Source organism: Oncorhynchus keta, unplaced genomic scaffold (assembly GCF_023373465.1).
Source record: "Oncorhynchus keta strain PuntledgeMale-10-30-2019 unplaced genomic scaffold, Oket_V2 Un_contig_1536_pilon_pilon, whole genome shotgun sequence".
In the NCBI taxonomy this organism is placed as follows: Eukaryota; Metazoa; Chordata; class Actinopteri; order Salmoniformes; family Salmonidae; genus Oncorhynchus; species Oncorhynchus keta.
In genome coordinates this window covers 302,501-327,500 of record NW_026279275.1, presented here as the reverse complement: position 1 = coordinate 327,500, position 25,000 = coordinate 302,501, and the positions used below count along the sequence as shown (strand labels likewise).

Here is a 25,000-nt window from a genome sequence, read left to right as displayed (position 1 = left end):
CTGCTATTAGCTCGCGTGCTTCAGACTGCTATTAGCTCGCGTGCTTCAGACTGCTATTAGCTCGCGTGCTTCAGACTGCTATTAGCTCGCGTGCTTCAGACTGCTATTAGCTCGCGTGCTTCAGACTGCTATAAGCTCGCGTGCTTCAGACTGCTATTAGCTCGCGTGCTTCAGACTGCTATTAGCTCGCGTGCTTCAGACTGCTATTAGCTCGCGTGCTTCAGACTGCTATTAGCTCGCGTGCTTCAGACTGCTATTAGCTCGCGTGCTTCAGACTGCTATTAGCTCGCGTGCTTCAGACTGCTATAAGCTTGCGTGCTTCAGACTGCTATTAGCTCGCGTGCTTCAGACTGCTATTAGCTCGCGTGCTTCAGACTGCTATTAGCTCGCGTGCTTCAGACTGCTATTAGCTCGCGTGCTTCAGACTGCTATTAGCTCGCGTGCTTCAGACTGCTATTAGCTCGTGTGCTTCAGACTGCTATTAGCTCGCGTGCTTCAGACTGCTATTAGCTCTCGTGCTTCAGACTGCTATTAGCTCGCGTGCTTCAGACTGCTATTAGCTCGCGTGCTTCAGACTGCTATTAGCTCGCGTGCTTCAGACTGCTATTAGCTCGCGTGCTTCAGACTGCTATTAGCTCGCGTGCTTCAGACTGCTATTAGCTCGCGTGCTTCAGACTGCTATTAGCTCGCGTGCTTCAGACTGCTATTAGCTCGCGTGCTTCAGACTGCTATTAGCTCGCGTGCTTCAGACTGCTTGATCAGCTATACAGGGTGCAAACAGCATAAGAAAAAGCTGTGTAAAGTGTCTGATTCCATTAACACAAACTGCTGTGTGGTACATGCTAGGATTGATCCTTTCTTTTCCCCCCCACACACACAATTCAAATCTATGTTGGGGTTTTTTTTCCATGCTAATTGCTCTGAAATACAACAGTGTATTCTGATGTATACATGAGAACACCGAGTCTGGAAATAAATACCCATTTCAAAGGCTTCTTACCTCACTCCACACAAGCATCGTCCCGAACACGACTTGGAGTCCGTCAAAGAAGTTATCTCCTATGATGATGACTGTGGCTCCTCCCGTGGTCCATCCTTCACTTGGGCTGATGGCTTTGATGCAGGGGGTAGCTGCTTGTAACAGACAGAACAACAGAGAGAATTTAGGACCTTCCCATCTGCTACACTAACTAACCAACTAGCCTGAATATTAAAACAGAACACCGGGCACTGAAGAGCCAGATTCCCTATGTCAGACTGAGCAGCATTACTCATGTGGTAGCCTTGTGGTTAGAGTGTAGGGCCGGCAGGTAGCCTAGTGGTTAGAGTGTAGGGACGGCAGGTAGCCTAGTGGTTAGAGTGTAGGGACGGCAGGTAGCCTAGTGGTTAGAGTGTAGGGACGGCAGGTAGCCTAGTGGTTAGAGTGTAGGGACGGCAGGTAGCCTAGTGGTTAGAGCGTTGGACTAGTAACCGGAAGGTTGCAAGTTAAAAACCCTGAGCTGGTCCAAAGGTACAAATCTGTCGTTCTGCCCCTGAACAGGCAGTTAACCCACTGTTCCTAGACCAGTTAACCCACTGTTCCTAGACCAGTTAACCCACTGTTCCTAGGCCAGTTAACCCACTGTTCCTAGGCCAGTTAACCCACTGTTCCTAGCCCAGTTAACCCACTGTTCCTAGACCAGTTAACCCACTGTTCCTAGACCAGTTAACCCACTGTTCCTAGGACAGTTAACCCACTGTTCCTAGGCCAGTTAACCCACTGTTCCTAGACCAGTTAACCCACTGTTCCTAGACCAGTTAACCCACTGTTCCTAGACCAGTTAACCCACTGTTCCTAGACCAGTTAACCCACTGTTCCTAGACCAGTTAACCCACTGTTCCTAGGCCAGTTAACCCACTGTTCCTAGACCAGTTAACCCACTGTTCCTAGACCAGTTAACCCACTGTTCCTAGACCAGTTAACCCACTGTTCCTAGACCAGTTAACCCACTGTTCCTAGACCAGTTAACCCACTGTTCCTAGACCAGTTAACCCACTGTTCCTAGACCAGTTAACCCACTGTTCCTAGACCAGTTAACCCACTGTTCCTAGACCAGTTAACCCACTGTTCCTAGACCAGTTAACCCACTGTTCCTAGACCAGTTAACCCACTGTTCCTAGACCAGTTAACCCACTGTTCCTAGGCCGTCACTGAAAATAAGACTTGCCGAGTTAAATAAAGGTAAAAAATACTACTAATAATAATAAAAAAGATAAACTTATTGACTGGTTTTACAAGGCAAAAAGGCTGACAAAAACGATTGGTTTGTTCTCGCTACAGAAATCCAGAGGGGAAAAAATAGCTTGTCACGTTAACTAACATAACCACGTTTAGCATCTGCAGGCCTCCAGCGTTCCAGCCGAATACACCCCTGGAGCATGTAGCACTATCAGGTCACATGTTTTACAACACCTACTCATTCAAGGGTTTTTCATTATTTTGTACGATTTTCTTCATTGTGGAAATATTTGTGAAGACATCAAAACTATGAAATAACACATACGGAATCATGTGGTCACCAAAACAAAAGTGTTAAACAAATCAAAATATATTGTATATTTGAGATTTTACAAATAGCCACCCTTTTGCCTTGATGACAGCTTTGCACACGCTTGGCATTCTCTTAACCAGCTTCACCTGGAATGCTTTTCCAACAGTCTTGAAGGAGTTCCCACATATGCTGAGCACTTGTTGTCTGCTTTTCCTTCACTCTGCAGTCCGACTAATTCCAAATCATCTCAATTTGGTTGAGGATGGGGGATTGTGGAGGCCAGGTCATCTGATGCAGTACTCCATCACTCTCCTTCTTGGTCAAATAGCCCTTACATAGACTGGAGGTGTGTTGGGTCATTATCCTGTTGAAAAACAAATGATAGTCCCACTAAGCCCAAACCAGATGGGACGGCGTATCGCTGCAGCATGCTGTGGTAGCCATGCTGGTTAAGTGTGCCTTGAATTCTAAATAAATCACAGACAGTGTCACAGACAGTGTCACCCCCACACCATAACACCTCCTCCTCCATGCTTCACGGTGGGAAATACACATGTGGAGATCATCCGTTTGGACTCCAGACCAAAGGACAACTTTTGACCTGCCTAATGCCCATTGCTCGTGTTTCTTGGCCCAAGCAAGTCTCTTCTTCTTATTGGTGTCCTTTAGTAGTGGTTTCTTTGTAGCAATTTACACAGTCTCCTCTGACCAACTGATGTTGAGATGTGTCTGTTGCATGAACTCTGTGAAGTGTTTTAGTTGGGCTGCAATTTCTGAGGCTGGCAACTCTAATGAATTTATCCTTTGCAGCAGAGGTCACTCTGGGTCTTCATTTCTGGGGCGGTCCTCGTGAGAGCCAGTTTCATCATAGCGTTCGATGGTTTTTGCGACTACACATGAAGAAACTTTTAAAGTTCTTGAAATGTTCTGTATTGACTGACCTTTGTATTTCAATTCATTATGGATCCCCATTAGCTGTTGCCAAGACAGCAGCTACTCTTCCTGGGGTTTATTATGGATCCCCATTAGCTGCTGCCAAGACAGCAGCTACTCTTCCTGGGGTTTATTATGGATCCCCATTAGCTGCTGCCAAGACAGCAGCTACTCTTCCTGGGGTTTATTATGGATCCCCATTAGCTGCTGCCAAGACAGCAGCTACTCTTCCTGGGGTTTATTATGGATCCCCATTAACTGCTGCCAAGACAGCAGCTACTCTTCCTGGTTTTTTTTATGGATCCCCATTAGCTGCTGCCAAGACAGCAGCTACTCTTCCTGGGGTTTATTATGGATCCCCATTAGCTGCTGCCAAAACAGCAGCTACTCTTCCTGGGGTTTATTATGGATCCCAGCAGCTACTCTTCCTGGGGTTTATTATGGATCCCCATTAGCTGCTGCCAAGACAGCAGCTACTCTTCCTATGGTTTATTATGGATCCCCATTAGCTGCTGCCAAGAGAGCAGCTACTCTTCCTGGGGTTTATTATGGATCCCCATTAGCTGCTGCCAAGACAGCAGCTACTCTTCCTGGGGTTTATTATGGATCCCCATTAGCTGCTGCCAAGACAGCAGCTACTCTTCCTGGGGTTTATTATGGATCCCCATTAGCTGCTGCCAAGACAGCAGCTACTCTTCCTGGGGTTTATTATGGATCCCCATTAGTTCCTGCCAAGACAGCAGCTACTCTTCCTGGGGTCCAGCGAAATTAAGTCAGTTTATACCATTTAAAAAACATTACAATACATTAACAGACCGTGTGCCCTCAGGCCCCTACTCCACCAGATATATACAGTACACAATCCATGTGTACATATCTGTGTAGTGCGTATGCTATTGTGTGTGTGTGTGTGTGTGTGTGTGTCTGTCTGTGTGTCTGTGTGTCTGTGTGTCTGTCTGTGTGTCTGTCTGTCTGTCTGTCTGTCTGTCTGTCTGTCTGTCTGTCTGTCTGTCTGTCTGTCTGTCTGTCTGTGTGTGTGTGTGTGTGTGTGTGTGTGTGTGTGTGTGTGTGTGTGTGTGTGTGTGTGTGTGTGTGTGTGTGTGTGTGTGTGTGTGTGTGTGTGTGTGTGTGTGTGTGTGTGTGTGTGTGTGTGTGTGTGTGTGTGTGTGTGTGTGTGTGTGTGTGTTGCTTCACAGTCCCCGCTGTTCCATGAGGTGTTTTTTTGTCTGTTTTAAAAAAAATCTAATTGTACTGCTGCATCAGTTACTTGATATGGAATAGAGTTCCATGTAGTCATGGCTCTATGTAGTACTGTGGAATAGAGTTCCATGTAGTCATGGCTCTATGTAGTACTGTGGAATAGAGTTCCATGTAGTCATGGCTCTATGTAGTACTGTGGAATAGAGTTCCATGTAGTCATGGCTCTATGTAGTACTGTGGAATAGAGTTCCATGTTGTCATGGCTCTATGTAGTACTGTGGAATAGAGTTCCATGTAGTCATGGCTCTATGTAGTACTGTGGAATAGAGTTCCATGTAGTCATGGCTCTATGTAGTACTGTGGAATAGAGTTCCATGTAGTCATGGCTCTATGTAGTACTGTGGAATAGAGTTCCATGTAGTCATGGCTCTATGTAGTACTGTGGAATAGAGTTCCATGTAGTCATGGCTCTATGTAGTACTGTGCACCTCCCATAGTCTGTTCTGGACTTGGGGACTGTGAAGAGACCTCTGGTGGCATTTATTGTGGGGTATGCATGGGTGTCCGAGCTGTGTGCCAGTAGTTTAGACAGACACCTCGGTGCATTCAACATGTCAATACCTCTCATAAATACAAGTAGTGATGAAGTCAATCTCTCCTCCACTTTGAGCCAGGAGAGATTGACATGCATATTATTAATATTAGCTTTCTGTGTACAACCAAGGGCCAGCCGTGCTGCCCTGTTCTGAGCCAATTGCAATTTTCCTAAGTCCTTTTTTGTGGCACCTGACCACATGACAGAACAGTAGCCAAGGTGCGACAAAACTAGAGCCTGTAGGACCTGCCTGGTTGATAGTTCTTGCCTACGGAGCTGTGAGGGGAACGGCACCTCAGTACCTCCAGGCTCTGATCAGGCCCTACACCCAAACAAGGGCACTGCGTTCATCCACCTCTGGCCTGCTCGCCTCCCTACCACTGAGGAAGTACAGTTCCCGCTCAGCCCAGTCAAAACTGTTCGCTGCTCTGGCCCCCAATGGTGGAACAAACTCCCTCACGACGCCAGGACAGCGGAGTCAATCACCAACCTCCGGAGACACCTGAAACCCCACCTCTTTAAGGAATACCTAGGATAGGATAAAGTAATCCTTCTCACCCCCCTTAAAAGATTTAGATGCACTATTGTAAAGTGGCTGTTCCACTCGATGTCATAAGGTGAATGCACCAATTTGTAAGTCGCTCTGGATAAGAGCGTCTGCTAAATGACTTAAATGTAAAATGTAAATGTAAATGATAGTGTTGTTAAGAAGGTAGAAACTAGGGCCAGTAGGACCTGCCTGGTTGATAGAGTTGTTAAGAAGGTAGAAACTAGGGCCTGTAGGACCTGCCTTGTTGATAGTGTTGTTAAGAAGGTAGAAACTAGGGCCTGTAGGACCTGCCTTGTTGATAGTGTTGTTAAGAAGGTAGAAACTAGGGCCAGTATGACCTGCCTGGTTGATAGAGTTGTTAAGAAGGTAGAAACTAGGGCCAGTATGACCTGCCTGGTTGATAGAGTTGTTAAGAAGGTAGACACTAGGGCCAGTAGGACCTGCCTGGTTGATAGAGTTGTTAAGAAGGTAGAAACTAGGGCCTGTAGGACCTGCCTTGTTGATAGTGTTGTTAAGAAGGTAGAAACTAGGGCCAGTATGACCTGCCTGGTTGATAGAGTTGTTAAGAAGGTAGACACTAGGGCCAGTAGGACCTGCCTGGTTGATAGAGTTGTTAAGAAGGTAGAAACTAGGGCCTGTAGGACCTGCCTTGTTGATAGTGTTGTTAAGAAGGTAGAAACTAGGGCCAGTAGGACCTGCCTTGTTGATAGAGTTGTTAAGAAGGTAGACACTAGGGCCTGTAGCACCTGCCTTGTTGATAGTGTTGTTAAGAAGGTAGAAACTAGGGCCAGTAGGACCTGCCTGGTTGATAGAGTTGTTAAGAAGGTAGAAACTAGGGTCTGTAGGACCTGCCTTGTTGATAGTGTGGTTAAGAAGGTAGAAACTAGGGCCTGTAGGACCTGCCTTGTTGATAGTGTTGTTAAGAAGGTAGAAACTAGGGCCAGTAGGACCTGCCTGGTTGATAGAGTTGTTAAGAAGGGAGAAACTAGAGCCTGTAGGACCTGCCTGGTTGATAGAGTTGTTAAGAAGGTAGAACCTAGGGCCTGTAGGACCTGCCTTGTTGATAGTGTTGTTAAGAAGGTAGAAACTAGGGCCTGTAGGACCTGCATTGTTGATGGTGTTGTTAAGAAGGTAGAAACTAGGGCCTGTATGACCTGCCTTGTTGATAGTGTTGTTAAGAAGGTAGAAACTAGGGCCTGTAGGACCTGCCTTGTTGATAGTGTTGTTAAGAAGGTAGAAACTAGGGCCAGTATGACCTGCCTGGTTGATAGAGTTGTTAAGAAGGTAGACACTAGGGCCAGTAGGACCTGCCTGGTTGATAGAGTTGTTAAGAAGGTAGAAACTAGGGCCTGTAGGACCTGCCTTGTTGATAGTGTTGTTAAGAAGGTAGAAACTAGGGCCAGTAGGACCTGCCTTGTTGATAGAGTTGTTAAGAAGGTAGACACTAGGGCCTGTAGCACCTGCCTTGTTGATAGTGTTGTTAAGAAGGTAGAAACTAGGGCCAGTAGGACCTGCCTGGTTGATAGAGTTGTTAAGAAGGTAGAAACTAGGGTCTGTAGGACCTGCCTTGTTGATAGTGTGGTTAAGAAGGTAGAAACTAGGGCCTGTAGGACCTGCCTTGTTGATAGTGTTGTTAAGAAGGTAGAAACTAGGGCCAGTAGGACCTGCCTGGTTGATAGAGTTGTTAAGAAGGGAGAAACTAGAGCCTGTAGGACCTGCCTGGTTGATAGAGTTGTTAAGAAGGTAGAACCTAGGGCCTGTAGGACCTGCCTTGTTGATAGTGTTGTTAAGAAGGTAGAAACTAGAGCCTGTAGGACCTGCCTTGTTGATAGTGTTGTTAAGAAGGTAGAAACTAGGGCCTGTAGGACCTGCATTGTTGATGGTGTTGTTAAGAAGGTAGAAACTAGGGCCTGTATGACCTGCCTTGTTGATAGTGTTGTTAAGAAGGTAGAAACTAGGGCCTGTAGGACCTGCCTTGTTGATAGTGTTGTTAAGAAGGTAGAAACTAGGGCCTGTAGGACCTGCCTTGGTGATAGTGTTGTTAAGAAGGTAGAAACTAGGGCCTGTAGGACCTGCCTTGTTGATAGTGTTGTTAAGAAGGCAGAAACTAGAGCCTGTAGGACCTGCCTTGTTGATAGTGTTGTTTAGAAGGTAGAAACTAGGGCCTATAGGACCTGCCTTGTTGATAGTGTTGTTAAGAAGGTAGAAACTAGGGCCTGTAGGACCTGCCTTGTTGATAGTGTTGTTAAGAAGGTAGAAACTAGAGCCTGTAGGACCTGCCTTGTTGATAGTGTTGTTAAGAAGGCAGAGCAGTGCTTTATTATAGACAGACTTCTCCCCATCTTAGCTACTGTTGTATCAACATGTTTAGACCATGACAGGTTACAAGCTAGTGTTACTCCAAGCAGTTTAGTCATCTCAACTCGCTCATTTTTCACATTATTTATTACCAGATTTAGTTGAGGTTTAGGGTTTAGTGAATGATTTGTTCCAAATATAATGTTTTTAGTTCTAGAAATATTTAGGACTAATTTATTCCTTGCCACCCACTCTGAAACTAACTGCAGCTCTTTGTTGAGTGTTGCAGTCATTTCAGTTGTCGTTGTAGCTGACATGTAATAGTGTTGAGTCATTCACATACATAAAAACTCTGGCTTTACTCAAAGCCAGTGGCAATTCAATAGTAAAAATTGATCTTATTGTAGCTGTTGTTGCTATAATATGGACATAGTCTCCTACCAGATAGGGCTACCCCCCTTGTTACAACACAACTGATTGGCTCAAACACATTAAGAAGGAAAGAAATTACACAAATTAACTTTTAAGAAGGCACACCTGTTAATTGAAATGCATTCCAGGTGACTACCTAATAAAGCCTGTTGAGAGAATGCCAAGAGTTTGCAAAGCTGTCATCGAGGCAAAGGGTGGCTATTTGAAGAATTTCGATGATAAAATCTATTTTGATTTGTTTAACACTTTTTTTGGTTACTACATGATTCCATATGTGTTATTTCATAGTTTTGATGTCTTCACTATTATTCTACAATGTAGAAATTAGTTTAAAAATGAAACAAAAATAAATAAAAAAAAAACTTGAATGAGTAGGTGTTCTAAAACTTTTGACTGGTAGTTCATATTTAAAAAATTTCAGAAGTGCTAGCAAGCTCCGGACCACCAGTAGCCATCACTGAGGCAAACAGTCAGGGACAGAGTTCTCTCTCTCTTTTATCACACCTTCTTCTACACCCAGACTTCCTCTGGCCCCTGCTTCGATGAGCATTCTAGAATGCAGATTCTGCTACAAAGAGACTAGATAATAATAATAATATATAATAATATAATAATAATAATATAATAATATGCCATTTAGCAGACGCTTTTATCCAAAGCGACTTACAGTCATGTGAGCATACATTCTACTTATGGGTGGTCCCGGGATCGAACCCACTACCCTGGCATTACAAGCGCCATGCTCTACCAACTGAGCTACAGAAGATACCTAAAGATGTACACTTTGTCTGTTTATTAGCGCTCCTCAGTTCTCCTGCTCTATTTCCTGTTGCTAAATGGTCAGTGGGAGGGAGGTGACTAACAGTAATGGATTTCCTCCCCCACTCTCACTCCTCCACCCTCTACATGAACTGCTCCTTCATTTTAAATGATTGTTTTATTTATTTAATCTGTCCATCTCTCTTATTGTTGTTGACCGGGGATAGAAGGAGAGACAACGGAAAGGTGCTTGGAACTGTAAAGCCACAAAGCCTTGTGAATAATTCACAAACGGATGTTTTGTAATCTGTAGTACCTTTTAGTGTAATTGGGGTAGTTGTACCTAAGGTGTCTGCGTTTATAATAGCTATCATCCTGTACCACTGTAACATCGTTGTTATAGCTAAGATGTCTGAGTTTATAATAGCTATCATCCTGTACCACTGTAACATCGTTGTTATAGCTAAGATGTCTGAGTTTATAATAGCTATCATCCTGTACCACTGTAACATCGTTGTTATAGCTAAGATGTCTGAGTTTATAATAGCTATCATCCTGTACCACTGTAACATCGTTGTTATAGCTAAGATGTCTGAGTTTATAATAGCTATCATCCTGTACCACTGTAACATCGTTGTTATAGCTAAGATGTCTGAGTTTATAATAGCTATCATCCTGTACCACTGTAACATCGTTGTTATAGCTAAGATGTCTGAGTTTATAATAGCTATCATCCTGTACCACTGTAACATCGTTGTTATAGCTAAGATGTCTGAGTTTATAATAGCTATCATCCTGTACCACTGTAACATCGTTGTTATAGCTAAGATGTCTGAGTTTATAATAGCTATCATCCTGTACCACTGTAACATCATTGTTGTAGCTAAGATGTCTGAGTTTATAATAGCTATCATCCTGTACCACTGTAACATCATTGTTGTAGCTAAGATGTCTGAGTTTATAATAGCTATCATCCTGTACCACTGTAACATCATTGTTGTAGCTAAGATGTCTGAGTTTATAATAGCTACCACAGTAACACCAATGTTTCTATCATTGCAATTCAGTTTATATAAAAACAGCACAAAAACTAATGTATGTTAAAAACAAATATGTGGATTTTTTATTTTTATATATCTGTTATTAATAAAAATATAAATGATAAAATACTGATAAAATAATAATGGGTTATAATTATAAGGCGTACATATGATCAATAATGAAACGATATAATCATAGCCATCGTGCATTGATTTCCCCCTCTCTTTCCCTCAGCTCGCTCTCTGTCAGCCAGCCAGGTTAATCACCATTAGGTATTGTTGTGTTCTACACTCCAGACAAGGCCCCAGTCTTTGTTTGCTTTAATGTTGGACCAGCCGAGGTTGTATTTGCTCATTCCACGAGCATCTCCCTGTGTAGCAGAGGGGCCATGAGCCCACAGCACACACACACACTGCCACGGGAGGGAGGGAGGGAGGGAGAGATGGCGGGAAGGAGGGCAGAGGGGGGAGGGAGGGAGGGGAGGCAGAGAGAGAGAGAGAGAGAGAGAGAGAGAGAGAGAGAGAGAGAGAGAGAGAGAGAGAGAGAGGCAGAGAGTGAGAGATAGGGAGGGAGGGAGGGAGGGAGGGAGGGGGAGGGAGGGAGGGAGGGAGGGAGGGAGGGAGGGAGGGAGGGAGGGAGGGAGGGAGGGAGGGAGGGTGGGAAGGAGGGCAGAGGGGGGAGGGAGGGAGGGAGGGGAGGCAGAGAGAGAGAGAGAGAGAGAGAGAGAGAGAGAGAGAGAGAGAGAGAGAGAGAGAGAGAGAGAGAGGAGAGAGGCAGAGAGAGGATAGGGAAGGAGGAGGGAGGGAGGGAGGGGGGAGGGAGGGGGAGGGAGGGAGGGAGGGAGGGAGGGAGGGAGGGAGGGAGGGAGGGAGGGAGGGAGGGAGGGAGGGAGGGAGGGAGGGAGGGAGGGAGGAGGGAGGGCTGCCCTTAACTGGCACTGTTGACTCCATGCTAATAAGTTCATACAAATTTTCATTTCTGAGGCTTGCGATTGACATTTGCTTTTCTTAATTGCAGGCAGGAGCGTTTGAAAAAGCATCAACTCTCTAAAGACAGACAAGACTCCTCAAAGGGACTGACATTCATCAGCGAAGCCAATTATAGCAAATAATTCACCAAAAATTACAGTAAACAAATTTACTGTCTGTAGGTGAGAGGGAGGGAGGGAGGGAGGGAGGGAGGGAGGGAGGGACGGAGGGACGGACAGAAGGAAGGAAGGGTGGGTTGTGGTGGGGGGGTTGTTGGGGGGCTGAAGGGAGGCAGGTTGGGGGGTTAGGGAGAAGAGGCTGGGTGGGGATGGGGGTGGGGGGTGGGGGGTGGACTGGGCAGAGCAGAGGCACAGGAGGGGCTGGCTGGCAGCTGGGGCTTCAGACAGCCACACACACACACACCGACTCGAATTTCGCAATGCTTCCCCCGTTGGTGCCTAGCGTGGAGACGGGAGAGACGGGGGCCGAGGCTGGGGGGGCCGGGGGTTGCTCTAAACCGGGCCGTGCATGAGCCACCTCCATTCTGCCCGTGATTAGCATACATTTTCAATGCACATATAGAAGGGGGGGCATGTGTTCAATGGGGAGCATGGCGAACCAAATTACACAGACAGCGTTAGCCATCTAATGATATACGTGCACAATGCCCTCAAGCAGATGATGGAAATTGGAGAGAGCTGACGCACGCAGTCAGCCAGCGAGAGAGAGACGGACGGGTTGGAACAGGACCAGTCTGGTGAAGGATGTTCTGAATCCAAGTTCACCCAACATACAGGAGTACCAGGCTAGGTAGGTTGTTCTGATGCCAAGTTCACCCAACATACAGGAGTACCAGGCTAGGTAGGTTGTTCTGATGCCAAGTTCACCCAACATACAGGGATACCAGGCTAGGTAGGCTGTTCTGATGCCAAGTCCACCCAACATACAGGAATACCAGGCTAGGTAGGCTGTTCTGATGCCAAGTTCACCCAACATACAGGAGTACCAGGCTAGGTAGGTTGTTCTGATGCCAAGTTCACCCAACATACAGGAGTACCAGGCTAGGTAGGTTGTTCTGATGCCAAGTTCACCCAACATACAGGAGTACCAGGCTAGGTAGGCTGTTCTGATGCCAAGTTCACCCAACATACAGGAGTACCAGGCTAGGTAGGCTGTTCTGATGCCAAGTTCACCCAACATACAGGAGTACCAGGCTAGGTAGGTTGTTCTGATGCCAAGTTCACCCAACATACAGGAGTACCAGGCTAGGTAGGTTGTTCTGATGCCAAGTTCACCCAACATACAGGAGTACCAGGCTAGGTAGGCTGTTCAGAGCCAAGTCCACCCAACATACAGGAATACCAGGCTAGGTAGGTTGTTCTGATGCCAAGTTCACCCAACATACAGGAGTACCAGGCTAGGTAGGCTGTTCTGATGCCAAGTCCACCCAACATACAGGAGTACCAGGCTAGGTAGGCTGTTCAGAGCCAAGTCCACCCAACATACAGGAGTACCAGGCTAGGTAGGCTGTTCAGAGCCAAGTTCACCCAACATACAGGAGTACCAGGCTAGGTAGGCTGTTCAGAGCCAAGTCCACCCAACATACAGGAATACCAGGCTAGGTAGGCTGTTCAGAGCCAAGTTCACCCAACATACAGGAGTACCAGGCTAGGTAGGCTGTTCAGAGCCAAGTTCACCCAACATACAGGAGTACCAGGCTAGGTAGGCTGTTCAGAGCCAAGTCCACCCAACATACAGGAATAGCAGGCTAGGTAGGCTGTTCAGAGCCAAGTCCACCCAACATACAGGAATAGCAGGCTAGGTAGGCTGTTCAGAGCCAAGTCCACCCAACATACAGGAATAGCAGGCTAGGTAGGCTGTTCAGAGCCAAGTCCACCCAACATACAGGAATAGCAGGCTAGGTAGGCTGTTCAGAGCCAAGTTCACCCAACATACAGGAATAGCAGGCTAGGTAGGCTGTTCAGAGCCAAGTCCACCCAACATACAGGAATAGCAGGCTAGGTAGGCTGTTCAGAGCCAAGTTCACCCAACATACAGGAGTACCGGGCTAGGTTGGCTGTTCAGAGCCAAGTTCACCCAACATACAGGAATAGCAGGCTAGGTAGGCTGTTCAGAGCCAAGTCCACCCAACATACAGGAATAGCAGGCTAGGTAGGCTGTTCAGAGCCAAGTTCACCCAACATACAGGAATAGCAGGCTAGGTAGGCTGTTCAGAGCCAAGTCCACCCAACATACAGGAATAGCAGGCTAGGTAGGCTGTTCAGAGCCAAGTCCACCCAACATACAGGAATAGCAGGCTAGGTAGGCTGTTCAGAGCCAAGTTCACCCAACATACAGGAGTACCAGGCTAGGTAGGCTGTTCAGAGCCAAGTTCACCCAACATACAGGAATACCAGGCTAGGTAGGCTGTTCTGGAGCCAAGTTCACCCAACATACAGGAATACCAGGCTAGGTAGGCTGTTCAGAGCCAAGTCCACCCAACATACAGGAGTACCAGGCTAGGTAGGCTGTTCAGAGCCAAGTCCACCCAACATACAGGAGTACCAGGCTAGGTAGGCTGTTCAGAGCCAAGTTCACCCAACATACAGGAATACCAGGCTAGGTAGGCTGTTCAGAGCCAAGTCCACCCAACATACAGGAATAGCAGGCTAGGTACAACTTATTCTAATTAGTCGGATTGTTTTTTAAATTTTGTAAATATTATTTAAAATTCATAAAGGACCTATATTTAGTATATAATATATTAAACAATATTCATCAAATGTTTTCCTCTACATTTTTATGTCAGTTGTGGGATAATTTATTGTATTGTTCACTAGCTAACGACTAACTAACGACTACCTAACGGCTAACTAACGACTAGCTAACGTCTAGCTAACGTCTAGCTAACGTCTAGCTAACGACTAACTAACGACTAGCTAACGACTAGCTAACGACTAGCTAACGACTAGCTAACGACTAGCTAACGTCTAGCTAACGACTAGCTAACGACTAGCTAACGACTAACTAACGACTAGCTAACGACTAGCTAACGACTAGCTAACGACTAGCTAACGACTAGATAACGACTAACTAACGACTAGCTAACGTCGAGCTAACGACTAGCTAACGACTAACTAACGACTAACTAACGACTAGCTAATGTCTAGCTAACGACTAGCTAACGACTAACTAACGACTAGCTAATGTCTAGCTAACGACTAGCTAAAGACTAGCTAACGACTAGCTAACGACTAGATAACGACTAGATAACGACTAACTAACGACTAGCTAAAGACTAGCTAACGACTAGCTAACGACTAGATAACGACTAGATAACGACTAACTAACGACTAGCTAACGTCTAGCTAACGACTAGCTAACGACTAGCTAACGACTAACTAACGACTAGCTAATGTCTAGCTAACGACTAGCTAAAGACTAGCTAACGACTAGCTAACGACTAGCTAACGTCTAGCTAACGACTAGCTAACGACTAGCTAACGACTAACACATCACTTCCTCCCTGCTTGCCAGCTCTCTTCTGATTTTTCTCACAATGCCAAGTCTTCTGGAAGCGGTCCGGCGCCTGCATGTGTCTTATCTCAACATCAATTGTCACACTCCAACAAATCTCTGGCTTTGTTGTGCTTCAAGTGGACAGTCAACAAGGAGCCAAGAGAGGAGAGAGAGAGCGGAGAGAAATATTTGGTACTGACTACCCACTACCCACAACCTACCAGGCCTCCCAGCTCACCACCCCACCTCACCACGTCCCCCTGTGTCTGGTGTTGACTACCCACAACCTACCAGGCCTCCCAGCTCACCTCCCCACTGTGTCTGGTGTTGACTACCCACAACCTACCAGGCCTCCCAGCTCACCTCCCCACTGTGTCTGGTGTTGACTACCCACAACCTACCAGGCCTCCCAGCTCACCTCCCCACTGTGTCTGGTGTTGTCTACCCACAACCTACCAGGCCTCCCAGCTCACCACCCCACTTCACCACGTCCCCCTGTGTCTGGTGTTGACTACCCACAACCTACCAGGCCTCCCAGCTCACCTCCCCACCTCCCCACTGTGCACTGTGTCTGGTGTTGACTACCCACAACCTACCAGGCCTCCCAGCTCACCTCCCCACCTCCCCACTGTGTCTGGTGTTGACTACCCACAACCTACCAGGCCTCCCAGCTCACCTCCCCACCTCCCCACTGTGTCTGGTGTTGACTACCCACAACCTACCAGGCCTCCCAGCTCACCTCCCCACCTCCCCACTGTGTCTGGTGTTGACTACCCACAACCTACCAGGCCTCCCAGCTCACCTCCCCACCTCCCCACTGTGTCTGGTGTTGACTACCCACAACCTACCAGGCCTCCCAGCTCACCTCCCCACCTCCCCACTGTGTCTGGTGTTGACTACCCACAACCTACCAGGCCTCCCAGCTCACCTCCCCACCTCCCCACTGTGCACTGTGTCTGGTGTTGACTACCCACAACCTACCAGGCCTCCCAGCTCACCACCCCACTTCACCACGTCCCCCTGTGTCTGGTGTTGACTACCCACAACCTACCAGGCCTCCCAGCTCACCTCCCCACCTCCCCACTGTGCACTGTGTCTGGTGTTGACTACCCACAACCTACCAGGCCTCCCAGCTCACCTCCCCACCTCCCCACTGTGTCTGGTGTTGTCTACCCACAACCTACCAGGCCTCCCAGCTCACCTCCCCACTGTGTCTGGTGTTGACTACCCACAACCTACCAGGCCTCCCAGCTCACCTCCCCACTGTGTCTGGTGTTGTCTACCCACAACCTACCAGGCCTCCCAGCTCACCTCCCCACTGTGTCTGGTGTTGTCTACCCACAACCTACCAGGCCTCCCAGCTCACCTCCCCACTGTGTCTGGTGTTGTCTACCCACAACCTACCAGGCCACCCAGCTCACCTCCCCACTGTGTCTGGTGTTGACTACCCACAACCTACCAGGCCTCCCAGCTCACTTCCCCACATCCCCCTGTGTCAGAGGCGTTGGGTTCCTACTTCTCTCTCTGCGTTCAGCTCCCCACCTCTCTGTGTTTACTGAACAGAGGCGTTGGGTTCCTACTTCTCTCTCTGCGTTCAGCTCCTGCCTCTCACCTCCCCACCTCTCTGTGTTTACTGAACAGAGGCGTTGGGTTCCTACTTCTCTCTCTGCGTTCAGCTCCCCACCTCTCTGTGTTTACTGAACAGAGGCGTTGGGTTCCTACTTCTCTCTCTGCGTTCAGCTCCTGTCTCTCACCTCCGCACCTCTCTGTGTTTACTGAACAGAGGCGTTGGGTTCCTACTTCTCTCTCTGCGTTCAGCTCCTGCCTCTCAGTGTGAAGCTCTAATCAGCACTCCTCTCTCCAAGGCAACATGGCACCCATGCATCCCAAACGGCACTATTTAGCGCCCTACTTTTGACTAGGGCCTATGGGGTAGTAGTGCCCTTCATATGAAAAGAGGGTGTCATTTTGGTACACAGACTTAGTCACCTTCCTCCTCATCCCTCCAGTATTGAGACACACCAACAGGTCTCATCTTGCCTGCTGTGCTGTACGTACTGAGGACTTCCTTTGTTCTGCCTGCTAAAAATGTCTTGTAATTGTGCCGGTGGTCTCCAGATGGCGGGTTGATACTGCTGCTGATGGGATTATACCTGTTTTACCTCTCCTAGGGCCATCTGCTCCTCTTTACTGGCTAAAGCCTTGCAGCCTGGATCCGTTTGTCTTTATTGCATCAACCTAACAGCGTTACAGCCACTTGGCATGCAAATCAGATCCACGCTGCAGGGCCTCGAGGAGAGAGCCGGGGTCGCTGAGTACGACACACACACACACACACGCACACGCACACGCACACGCACACGCACACGCACACGCACACGCACACACACACACACACACACACACACACACACACACACACACACACACACAGAGCGTAGACACAGACGAGGGTCGCTGAGACGCTCTTTTACACACCCCTCACTGACGACTACAGGCTCTTTTATGAACTGAGGAACACGTGGAGGTGAGAGAGTAAGGGAGGGGGGGGGGGGGATTACTATACCATCAACTGGAATACATTATATTCAGCTGGTGTTTAAAACATAGATAATAGGTTGTATTAGGGAGACAGAATTGCAGATAAACAGAGTTAATCGGTTTTCCTGTACAGACTTTGTAGCCAATCTACAGCATAGTTAACATGGACTATACATTAGGTCTGTCTGTCTGTCTGTCTGTCTGTCTGTCTGTCTGTCTGTCTGTCTGTCTGTCTGTCTGTCTATCTGTCTGTCTGTCTGTCTGTCTGTCTGTCTCTCTGAAATGGGTCGACAATAAAATATCAGTAATCTGAGATTTGACTGTGATATGAGACTGCGTTTCAAATGTTAGATACAGTATGTTTCGTCATTAAATGTTCCATTCCACCCACGTCTGCCCTCTAACACAATCCACACACACTTCATAGATCTGTGTGGTCTTCACTTAATAACGGGAAGGTGGAGGAGATACACTCCAGATCAGGAGATGGGATCATCTGAAAACCACCAGTACAAATCTAGATTCATAAGGACAGGAGCTCTGCTGCACATTGGGCCTTTTGATGAGATGAGATGATTCAGTGGTTGTTGGGTGGGTTGATCTAGTTGTCGGGTTGGGTGAGTAGGCTGTGCAGACGCCAGTTCCCTGTCCCGCAGGACCCCCTCAGACAGGGGGAGACCCGCGGTAGAGTGGGGGAGGGGGGGAGCTCAACCTCTTTAATTGCTCCCCTAATTAAAGCTGGTTGCTAAGCAAAACAAGCCTTCTATCCCGTGGATACGGAGAGAGAGAGAGAGAGAGAGAGAGAGAGAGAGAGAGAGAGAGAGAGAGAGAGAGAGAGAGAGAGAGAGAGAGAGAGAGAGAGAGAGAGAGAGAGAGAGAGAGAGAGAGAGAGAGAGAGAGAGAGAGAGAGAGAGAGAGAGAGAGAGAGAGAGAGAGAGAGAGAGAGAGAGAGAGAGAGAGAGAGAGAGAGAGAGAGAGAGAGAGAGAGAGAGAGAGAGAGAGAGAGAGAGAGAGAGAGAGAGAGAGAGAGAGAGAGAGAGAGAGAGAGAGAGAGAGAGAGAGAGAGAGAGAGAGAGAGAGACAAACAATACGTCACAGGCCGTAACGACTTCACAGCTTAGGGCATCAATTATTAGATTGTCTTTCTCTGCCCGTTTTGTCATTAGTAAAGAACCACCCGCCCCCCCAAAAAACCTCAGTCATTTCCTTCCCCTGCAGAGATCTGGGGGTTGATATAGTGCATTTCATTGATATAACGCCTTTGCTTTGCCTCTCCTGTTGCATTATTAAAACACTAGTGTTATGACAGAGTGATGATAATCACTGCCTAATTAAGACAACAACACCCTCATGCTATTAAAGGTTTTGGGTAACATCATACTATACATACCAGCCACTTGTACTTGCCAGTGATAACTAGCTGATACGCGTTTGATAAAAGGTCCCGTTTCCCCAGAGTGTTTGAACTGAACCGAGTCCAACAGGAAGGACAGAAGGTTGAACTCTGACCTTCCTGTATTTATATTTCCCAGACTTCTTTGCTGCTCCGAATGTACTTTTCTCTCTTTTTTTCCCCTTTGTCTCTGCAGAGCAGCCAATCAGTCAGTCTTCTGATGTGGAGTCAGCTGTTTCCTCATTGATGAGTACGACACCACAGTAGTGCTTTTATAGGGATCTAGCTACAGATCCCAGTAACAATAACCTGACCTCACACTACAGATCCCAGTAACAACCTGACCTCACACTACAGATCCCAGTAACAACCTGACCTCACACTACAGATCCCAGTAACAACCTGACCCCACACTACAGAACCCAGTAACAACCTGACCCCACACTACAGATCCCAGTAAAAACCTGACCTCACACTACAGATCCCAGTAACAACCTGACCTCACACTACAGAACCCAGTAACAACCTGACCTCACACTACAGATCCCAGTAACAACAACCTGACCCCACACTACAGATCCCAGTAACAACCTGACCCCACACTACAGATCCCAGTAACAACCTGACCCCACACTACAGAACCCAGTAACAACCTGACCTCACACTACAGAACCCAGTAACAACCTGACCCCACACTACAGAACCCAGTAACAACCTGACCTCACACTACAGATCCCAGTAACAACCTGACCTCACACTAACAGATCCCAGTAACAACCTGACCTCACACTACAGAACCCAGTAACAACCTGACCTCACACTACAGAACCCAGTAACAACCTGACCTCACACTACAGAACCCAGTAACAACCTGACCTCACACTACAGAACCCAGTAACAACAACCTGACCCCACACTACAGATCCCAGTAACAATAACCTGACCTCACACTACAGATCCCAGTAACAACCTGACCTCACACTACAGATCCCAGTAACAACCTGACCTCACACTACAGATCCCAGTAACAATAACCTGACCCCACACTACAGATCCCAGTAACAACCTGACCTCACACTACAGATCCCAGTAACAACCCTGACCCCACACTACAGATCCCAGTAACAATAACCTGACCTCACACTACAGATCCCAGTAACAATAACCTGACCTCACACTACAGATCCCAGTAACAATAACCTGACCTCACACTACAGATCCCAGTAACAATAACCTGACCTCACACTACAGATCCCAGTAACAATAACCTGACCTCACACTACAGATCCCAGTAACAATAACCTGACCCCACACTACAGATCCCAGTAACAATAACCTGACCTCACACTACAGATCCCAGTAACAATAACCTGACCTCACACTACAGATCCCAGTAACAACCTGACCCCACACTACAGATCCCAGTAACAATAACCTGACCTCACACTACAGATCCCAGTAACAACCTGACCCCACACTACAGATCCCAGTAACAATAACCTGACCTCACACTACAGATCCCAGTAACAATAACCTGACCTCACACTACAGATCCCAGTAACAATAACCTGACCTCACACTACAGATCCCAGTAACAACAACCTGACCTCACACTACAGATCCCAGTAACAACCTGACCCCACACTACAGATCCCAGTAACAACCTGACCCCACACTACAGATCCCAGTAACAACCTGACCCCACACAGATCCCAGATCCCAGTAACAACCTGACCTCACACTACAGATCCCAGTAACAACCTGACCTCACACTACAGATCCCAGTAACAATAACCTGACCTCACACTACAGATCCCAGTAACAATAACCTGACCCCACACTACAGATCCCAGTAACAACCTGACCCCACACTACAGATCCCAGTAACAACCTGACCCCACACTACAGATCCCAGTAACAACCTGACCCCACACTACAGATCCCAGTAACAATAACCTGACCCCACACTACAGATCCCAGTAACAACCTGACCCCACACTACAGATCCCAGTAACAACCTGACCCACACTACAGATCCCAGTAACAACCTGACCCCACACTACAGATCCCAGTAACAACCTGACCCCACACTACAGATCCCAGTAACAACCTGACCCCACACTACAGATCCCAGTAACAACCTGACCCCACACTACAGATCCCAGTAACAACCTGACCCCACACTACAGATCCCAGTAACAACCTGACCCCACACTACAGATCCCAGTAACAACCTGACCCCACACTACAGATCCCAGTAACAACCTGACCTCACACTACAGATCCCAGTAACAACCTGACCTCACACTACAGATCCCAGTAACAACCTGACCTCACACTACAGATCCCAGTAACAACCTGACCCCACACTACAGAACCCAGTAACAACCCTGACCCCACACTACAGAACCCAGTAACAACCTGACCTCACACTACAGAACCCAGTAACAACCTGACCCCACACTACAGATCCCAGTAACAACAACCTGACCCCACACTACAGATCCCAGTAACAACCTGACCTCACACTACAGATCCCAGTAACAACCTGACCTCACACTACAGAACCCAGTAACAACCTGACCCCACACTACAGAACCCAGTAACAACCTGACCTCACACTACAGATCCCAGTAACAATAACCTGACCTCACACTACAGATCCCAGTAACAATAACCTGACCTCACACTACAGATCCCAGTAACAATAACCTGACCTCACACTACAGATCCCAGTAACAATAACCTGACCTCACACTACAGATCCCAGTAACAATAACCTGACCTCACACTACAGATCCCAGTAACAATAACCTGACCTCACACTACAGATCCCAGTAACAATAACCTGACCTCACACTACAGATCCCAGTAACAATAACCTGACCTCACACTACAGATCCCAGTAACAATAACCTGACCCAGTAACACACTACAGATCCCAGTAACAATAACCTGACCTCACACTACAGATCCCAGTAACAATAACCTGACCTCACACTACAGATCCCAGTAACAATAACCTGACCTCACACGACAGATCCCAACAACAACCTGACCCCACACTACAGATCCCAGTAACAACCTGACCTCACACTACAGATCCCAGTAACAACCTGACCTCACACTACAGAACCCAGTAACAACCTGACCTCACACTACAGATCCCAGTAACAACCTGACCTCACACTACAGATCCCAGTAACAACCTGACCCCACACTACAGATCCCAGTAACAACCTGACCTCACACTACAGATCCCAGTAACAACCTGACCTCACACTACAGATCCCAGTAACAACCTGACCTCACACTACAGATCCCAGTAACAACCTGACCCCACACTACAGATCCCAGTAACAACCTGACCCACACTACAGATCCCAGTAACAACCTGACCCCACACTACAGATCCCAGTAACAACCTGACCCCACACTACAGATCCCAGTAACAACCTGACCCCACACTACAGATCCCAGTAACAACCTGACCCCACACTACAGATCCCAGTAACAACCTGACCCCACACTACAGATCCCAGTAACAACCTGACCTCACACTACAGATCCCAGTAACAACCTGACCCCACACTACAGAACCCAGTAACAACCTGACCTCCACACTACAGATCCCAGTAACAACCTGACCTCACACTACAGATCCCAGTAACAACCTGACCTCACACTACAGATCCCAGTAACAACCTGACCCCACACTACAGAACCCAGTAACAACCTGACCCCACACTACAGATCCCAGTAACAACCTGACCCCACACTACAGATCCCAGTAACAACCTGACCTCACACTACAGATCCCAGTAACAACCTGACCCCACACTACAGATCCCAGTAACAACCTGACCCCACACTACAGATCCCAGTAACAACCTGACCCCACACTACAGATCCCAGTAACAACCTGACCCCACACTACAGAACCCAGTAACAACCTGACCCCACACTACAGATCCCAGTAACAACCTGACCCCACACTACAGATCCCAGTAACAACCTGACCTCACACTACAGATCCCAGTAACAACCTGACCTCACACTACAGATCCCAGTAACAACCTGACCTCACACTACAGATCCCAGTAACAACCTGACCTCACACTACAGATCCCAGTAACAACCTGACCTCACACTACAGAACCCAGTAACAACCTGACCTCACACTACAGATCCCAGTAACAACCTGACCTCACACTACAGAACCCAGTAACAACCTGACCCCACACTACAGATCCCAGTAACAACCTGACCTCACACTACAGAACCCAGTAACAACCTGACCTCACACTACAGAACCCAGTAACAACCTGACCTCACACTACAGAACCCAGTAACAACCTGACCTCACACTACAGAACCCAGTAACAACCTGACCTCACACTACAGAACCCAGTAACAACCTGACCCCACACTACAGATCCCAGTAACAACCTGACCCCACACTACAGAACCCAGTAACAACCTGACCTCACACTACAGATCCCAGTAACAACCTGACCCCACACTACAGATCCCAGTAATAACCTCACACTACAGATCCCAGTAACAACCTGACCTCACACTACAGAACCCAGTAACAACCTGACCTCACACTACAGATCCCAGTAACAATAACCTGACCTCACACTACAGATCCCAGTAACAACCTGACCTCACACTACAGATCCCAGTAACAACCTGACCCCACACTACAGATCCCAGTAACAACCTGACCTCACACTACAGATCCCAGTAACAACCTGACCTCACACTACAGATCCCAGTAACAACCTAACAACCCAGTAACAACCTGACCTCACACTACAGATCCCAGTAACAACCTGACCTCACACTACAGATCCCAGTAACAACCTGACCTCACACTACAGATCCCAGTAACAACCTGACCTCACACTACAGATCCCAGTAACAACCTGACCTCACACTACAGATCCCAGTAACAACCTGACCTCACACTACAGAACCCAGTAACAACCTGACCTCACACTACAGATCCCAGTAACAACCTGACCTCACACTACAGAACCCAGTAACAACCTGACCTCACACTACAGAACCCAGTAACAACCTGACCTCACACTACAGAACCCAGTAACAACCTGACCTCACACTACAGATCCCAGTAACAACCTGACCCCACACTACAGATCCCAGTAACAACCTGACCTCACACTACAGATCCCAGTAACAACCTGACCCCACACTACAGATCCCAGTAACAACCTGACCTCACACTACAGAACCCAGTAACAACCTGACCCCACACTACAGAACCCAGTAACAACCTGACCTCACACTACAGATCCCAGTAACAACCTGACCTCACACTACAGAACCCAGTAACAACAACCTGACCCCACACTACAGATCCCAGTAACAACCTGACCCCACACTACAGAACCCAGTAACAACCTGACCCCACACTACAGATCCCAGTAACAACCTGACCTCACACTACAGGTCCTTCTGTAGCTCATTATTAAGCATGGTGCTTGTAATGCCAGGTAGTGGGTTATTCCCCGACCACCCAGAAACAACCTGACTGTAAGTCCTTTGGATAAAAGCGTCTGCAAATGGCATATATTATTATTATTATTATTATATAACAACCTATTATTAGAACCCAGTAACAACCTGACCCCACACTACAGAACCCAGTAACAACCTGACCTCACACTACAGAACCCAGTAACAACCTGACCCAATAACACTACAGAACCCAGTAACAACCTGACCTCACACTACAGAACCCAGTAACAATAACCTGACCCCACACTACAGAACCCAGTAACAACCTGACCCCACACTACAGAACCCAGTAACAACCTGACCTCACACTACAGAACCCAGTAACAACCTGACCCCACACTACAGATCCCAGTAACAACCTGACCTCACACTACAGATCCCAGTAACAACCTGACCCCACACTACAGATCCCAGTAACAACCTGACCTCACACTACAGAACCCAGTAACAACCTGGCCCCACACTACAGATCCCAGTAACAACAACCTGATCTCACCACAAATCAATTACAGATTTGAAGTTTATTTTAAAAAGCCATTGAGCTAGAGTCCTATTGAAAACATGTGTGAATAGAGATCACTACATATTTCACACAGAGCAATAATTAGTATAATTATAAATATTATACATATTACGTACATGTGTTTATGAAATTGACCAGTGAAATACAATGAGGTGATGGAGAATTAGAGA

General features: G+C 47.4%; 1 protein-coding gene across 15 annotated transcripts in view; it reads right to left on the bottom strand.

Moving 5' to 3' along the window:
• The window catches only part of ebf3a (EBF transcription factor 3a), a 274,303-nt gene that overhangs the window by 92,897 nt on the left and 156,406 nt on the right, over positions 1 to 25,000 (bottom strand). For 11 of the 15 annotated variants that reach the window (XM_052502266.1, XM_052502270.1, XM_052502267.1 and 8 more), the window contains exon 9: positions 1,001 to 1,134. In XM_052502266.1, coding sequence (XP_052358226.1) covers positions 1,001 to 1,134 — 134 coding nt within the window. The remainder of the gene's footprint in view (positions 1 to 1,000; positions 1,135 to 25,000) is intronic. The other 4 variants (XM_052502268.1, XM_052502263.1, XM_052502265.1 and 1 more) reach the window with 1 other exon arrangement.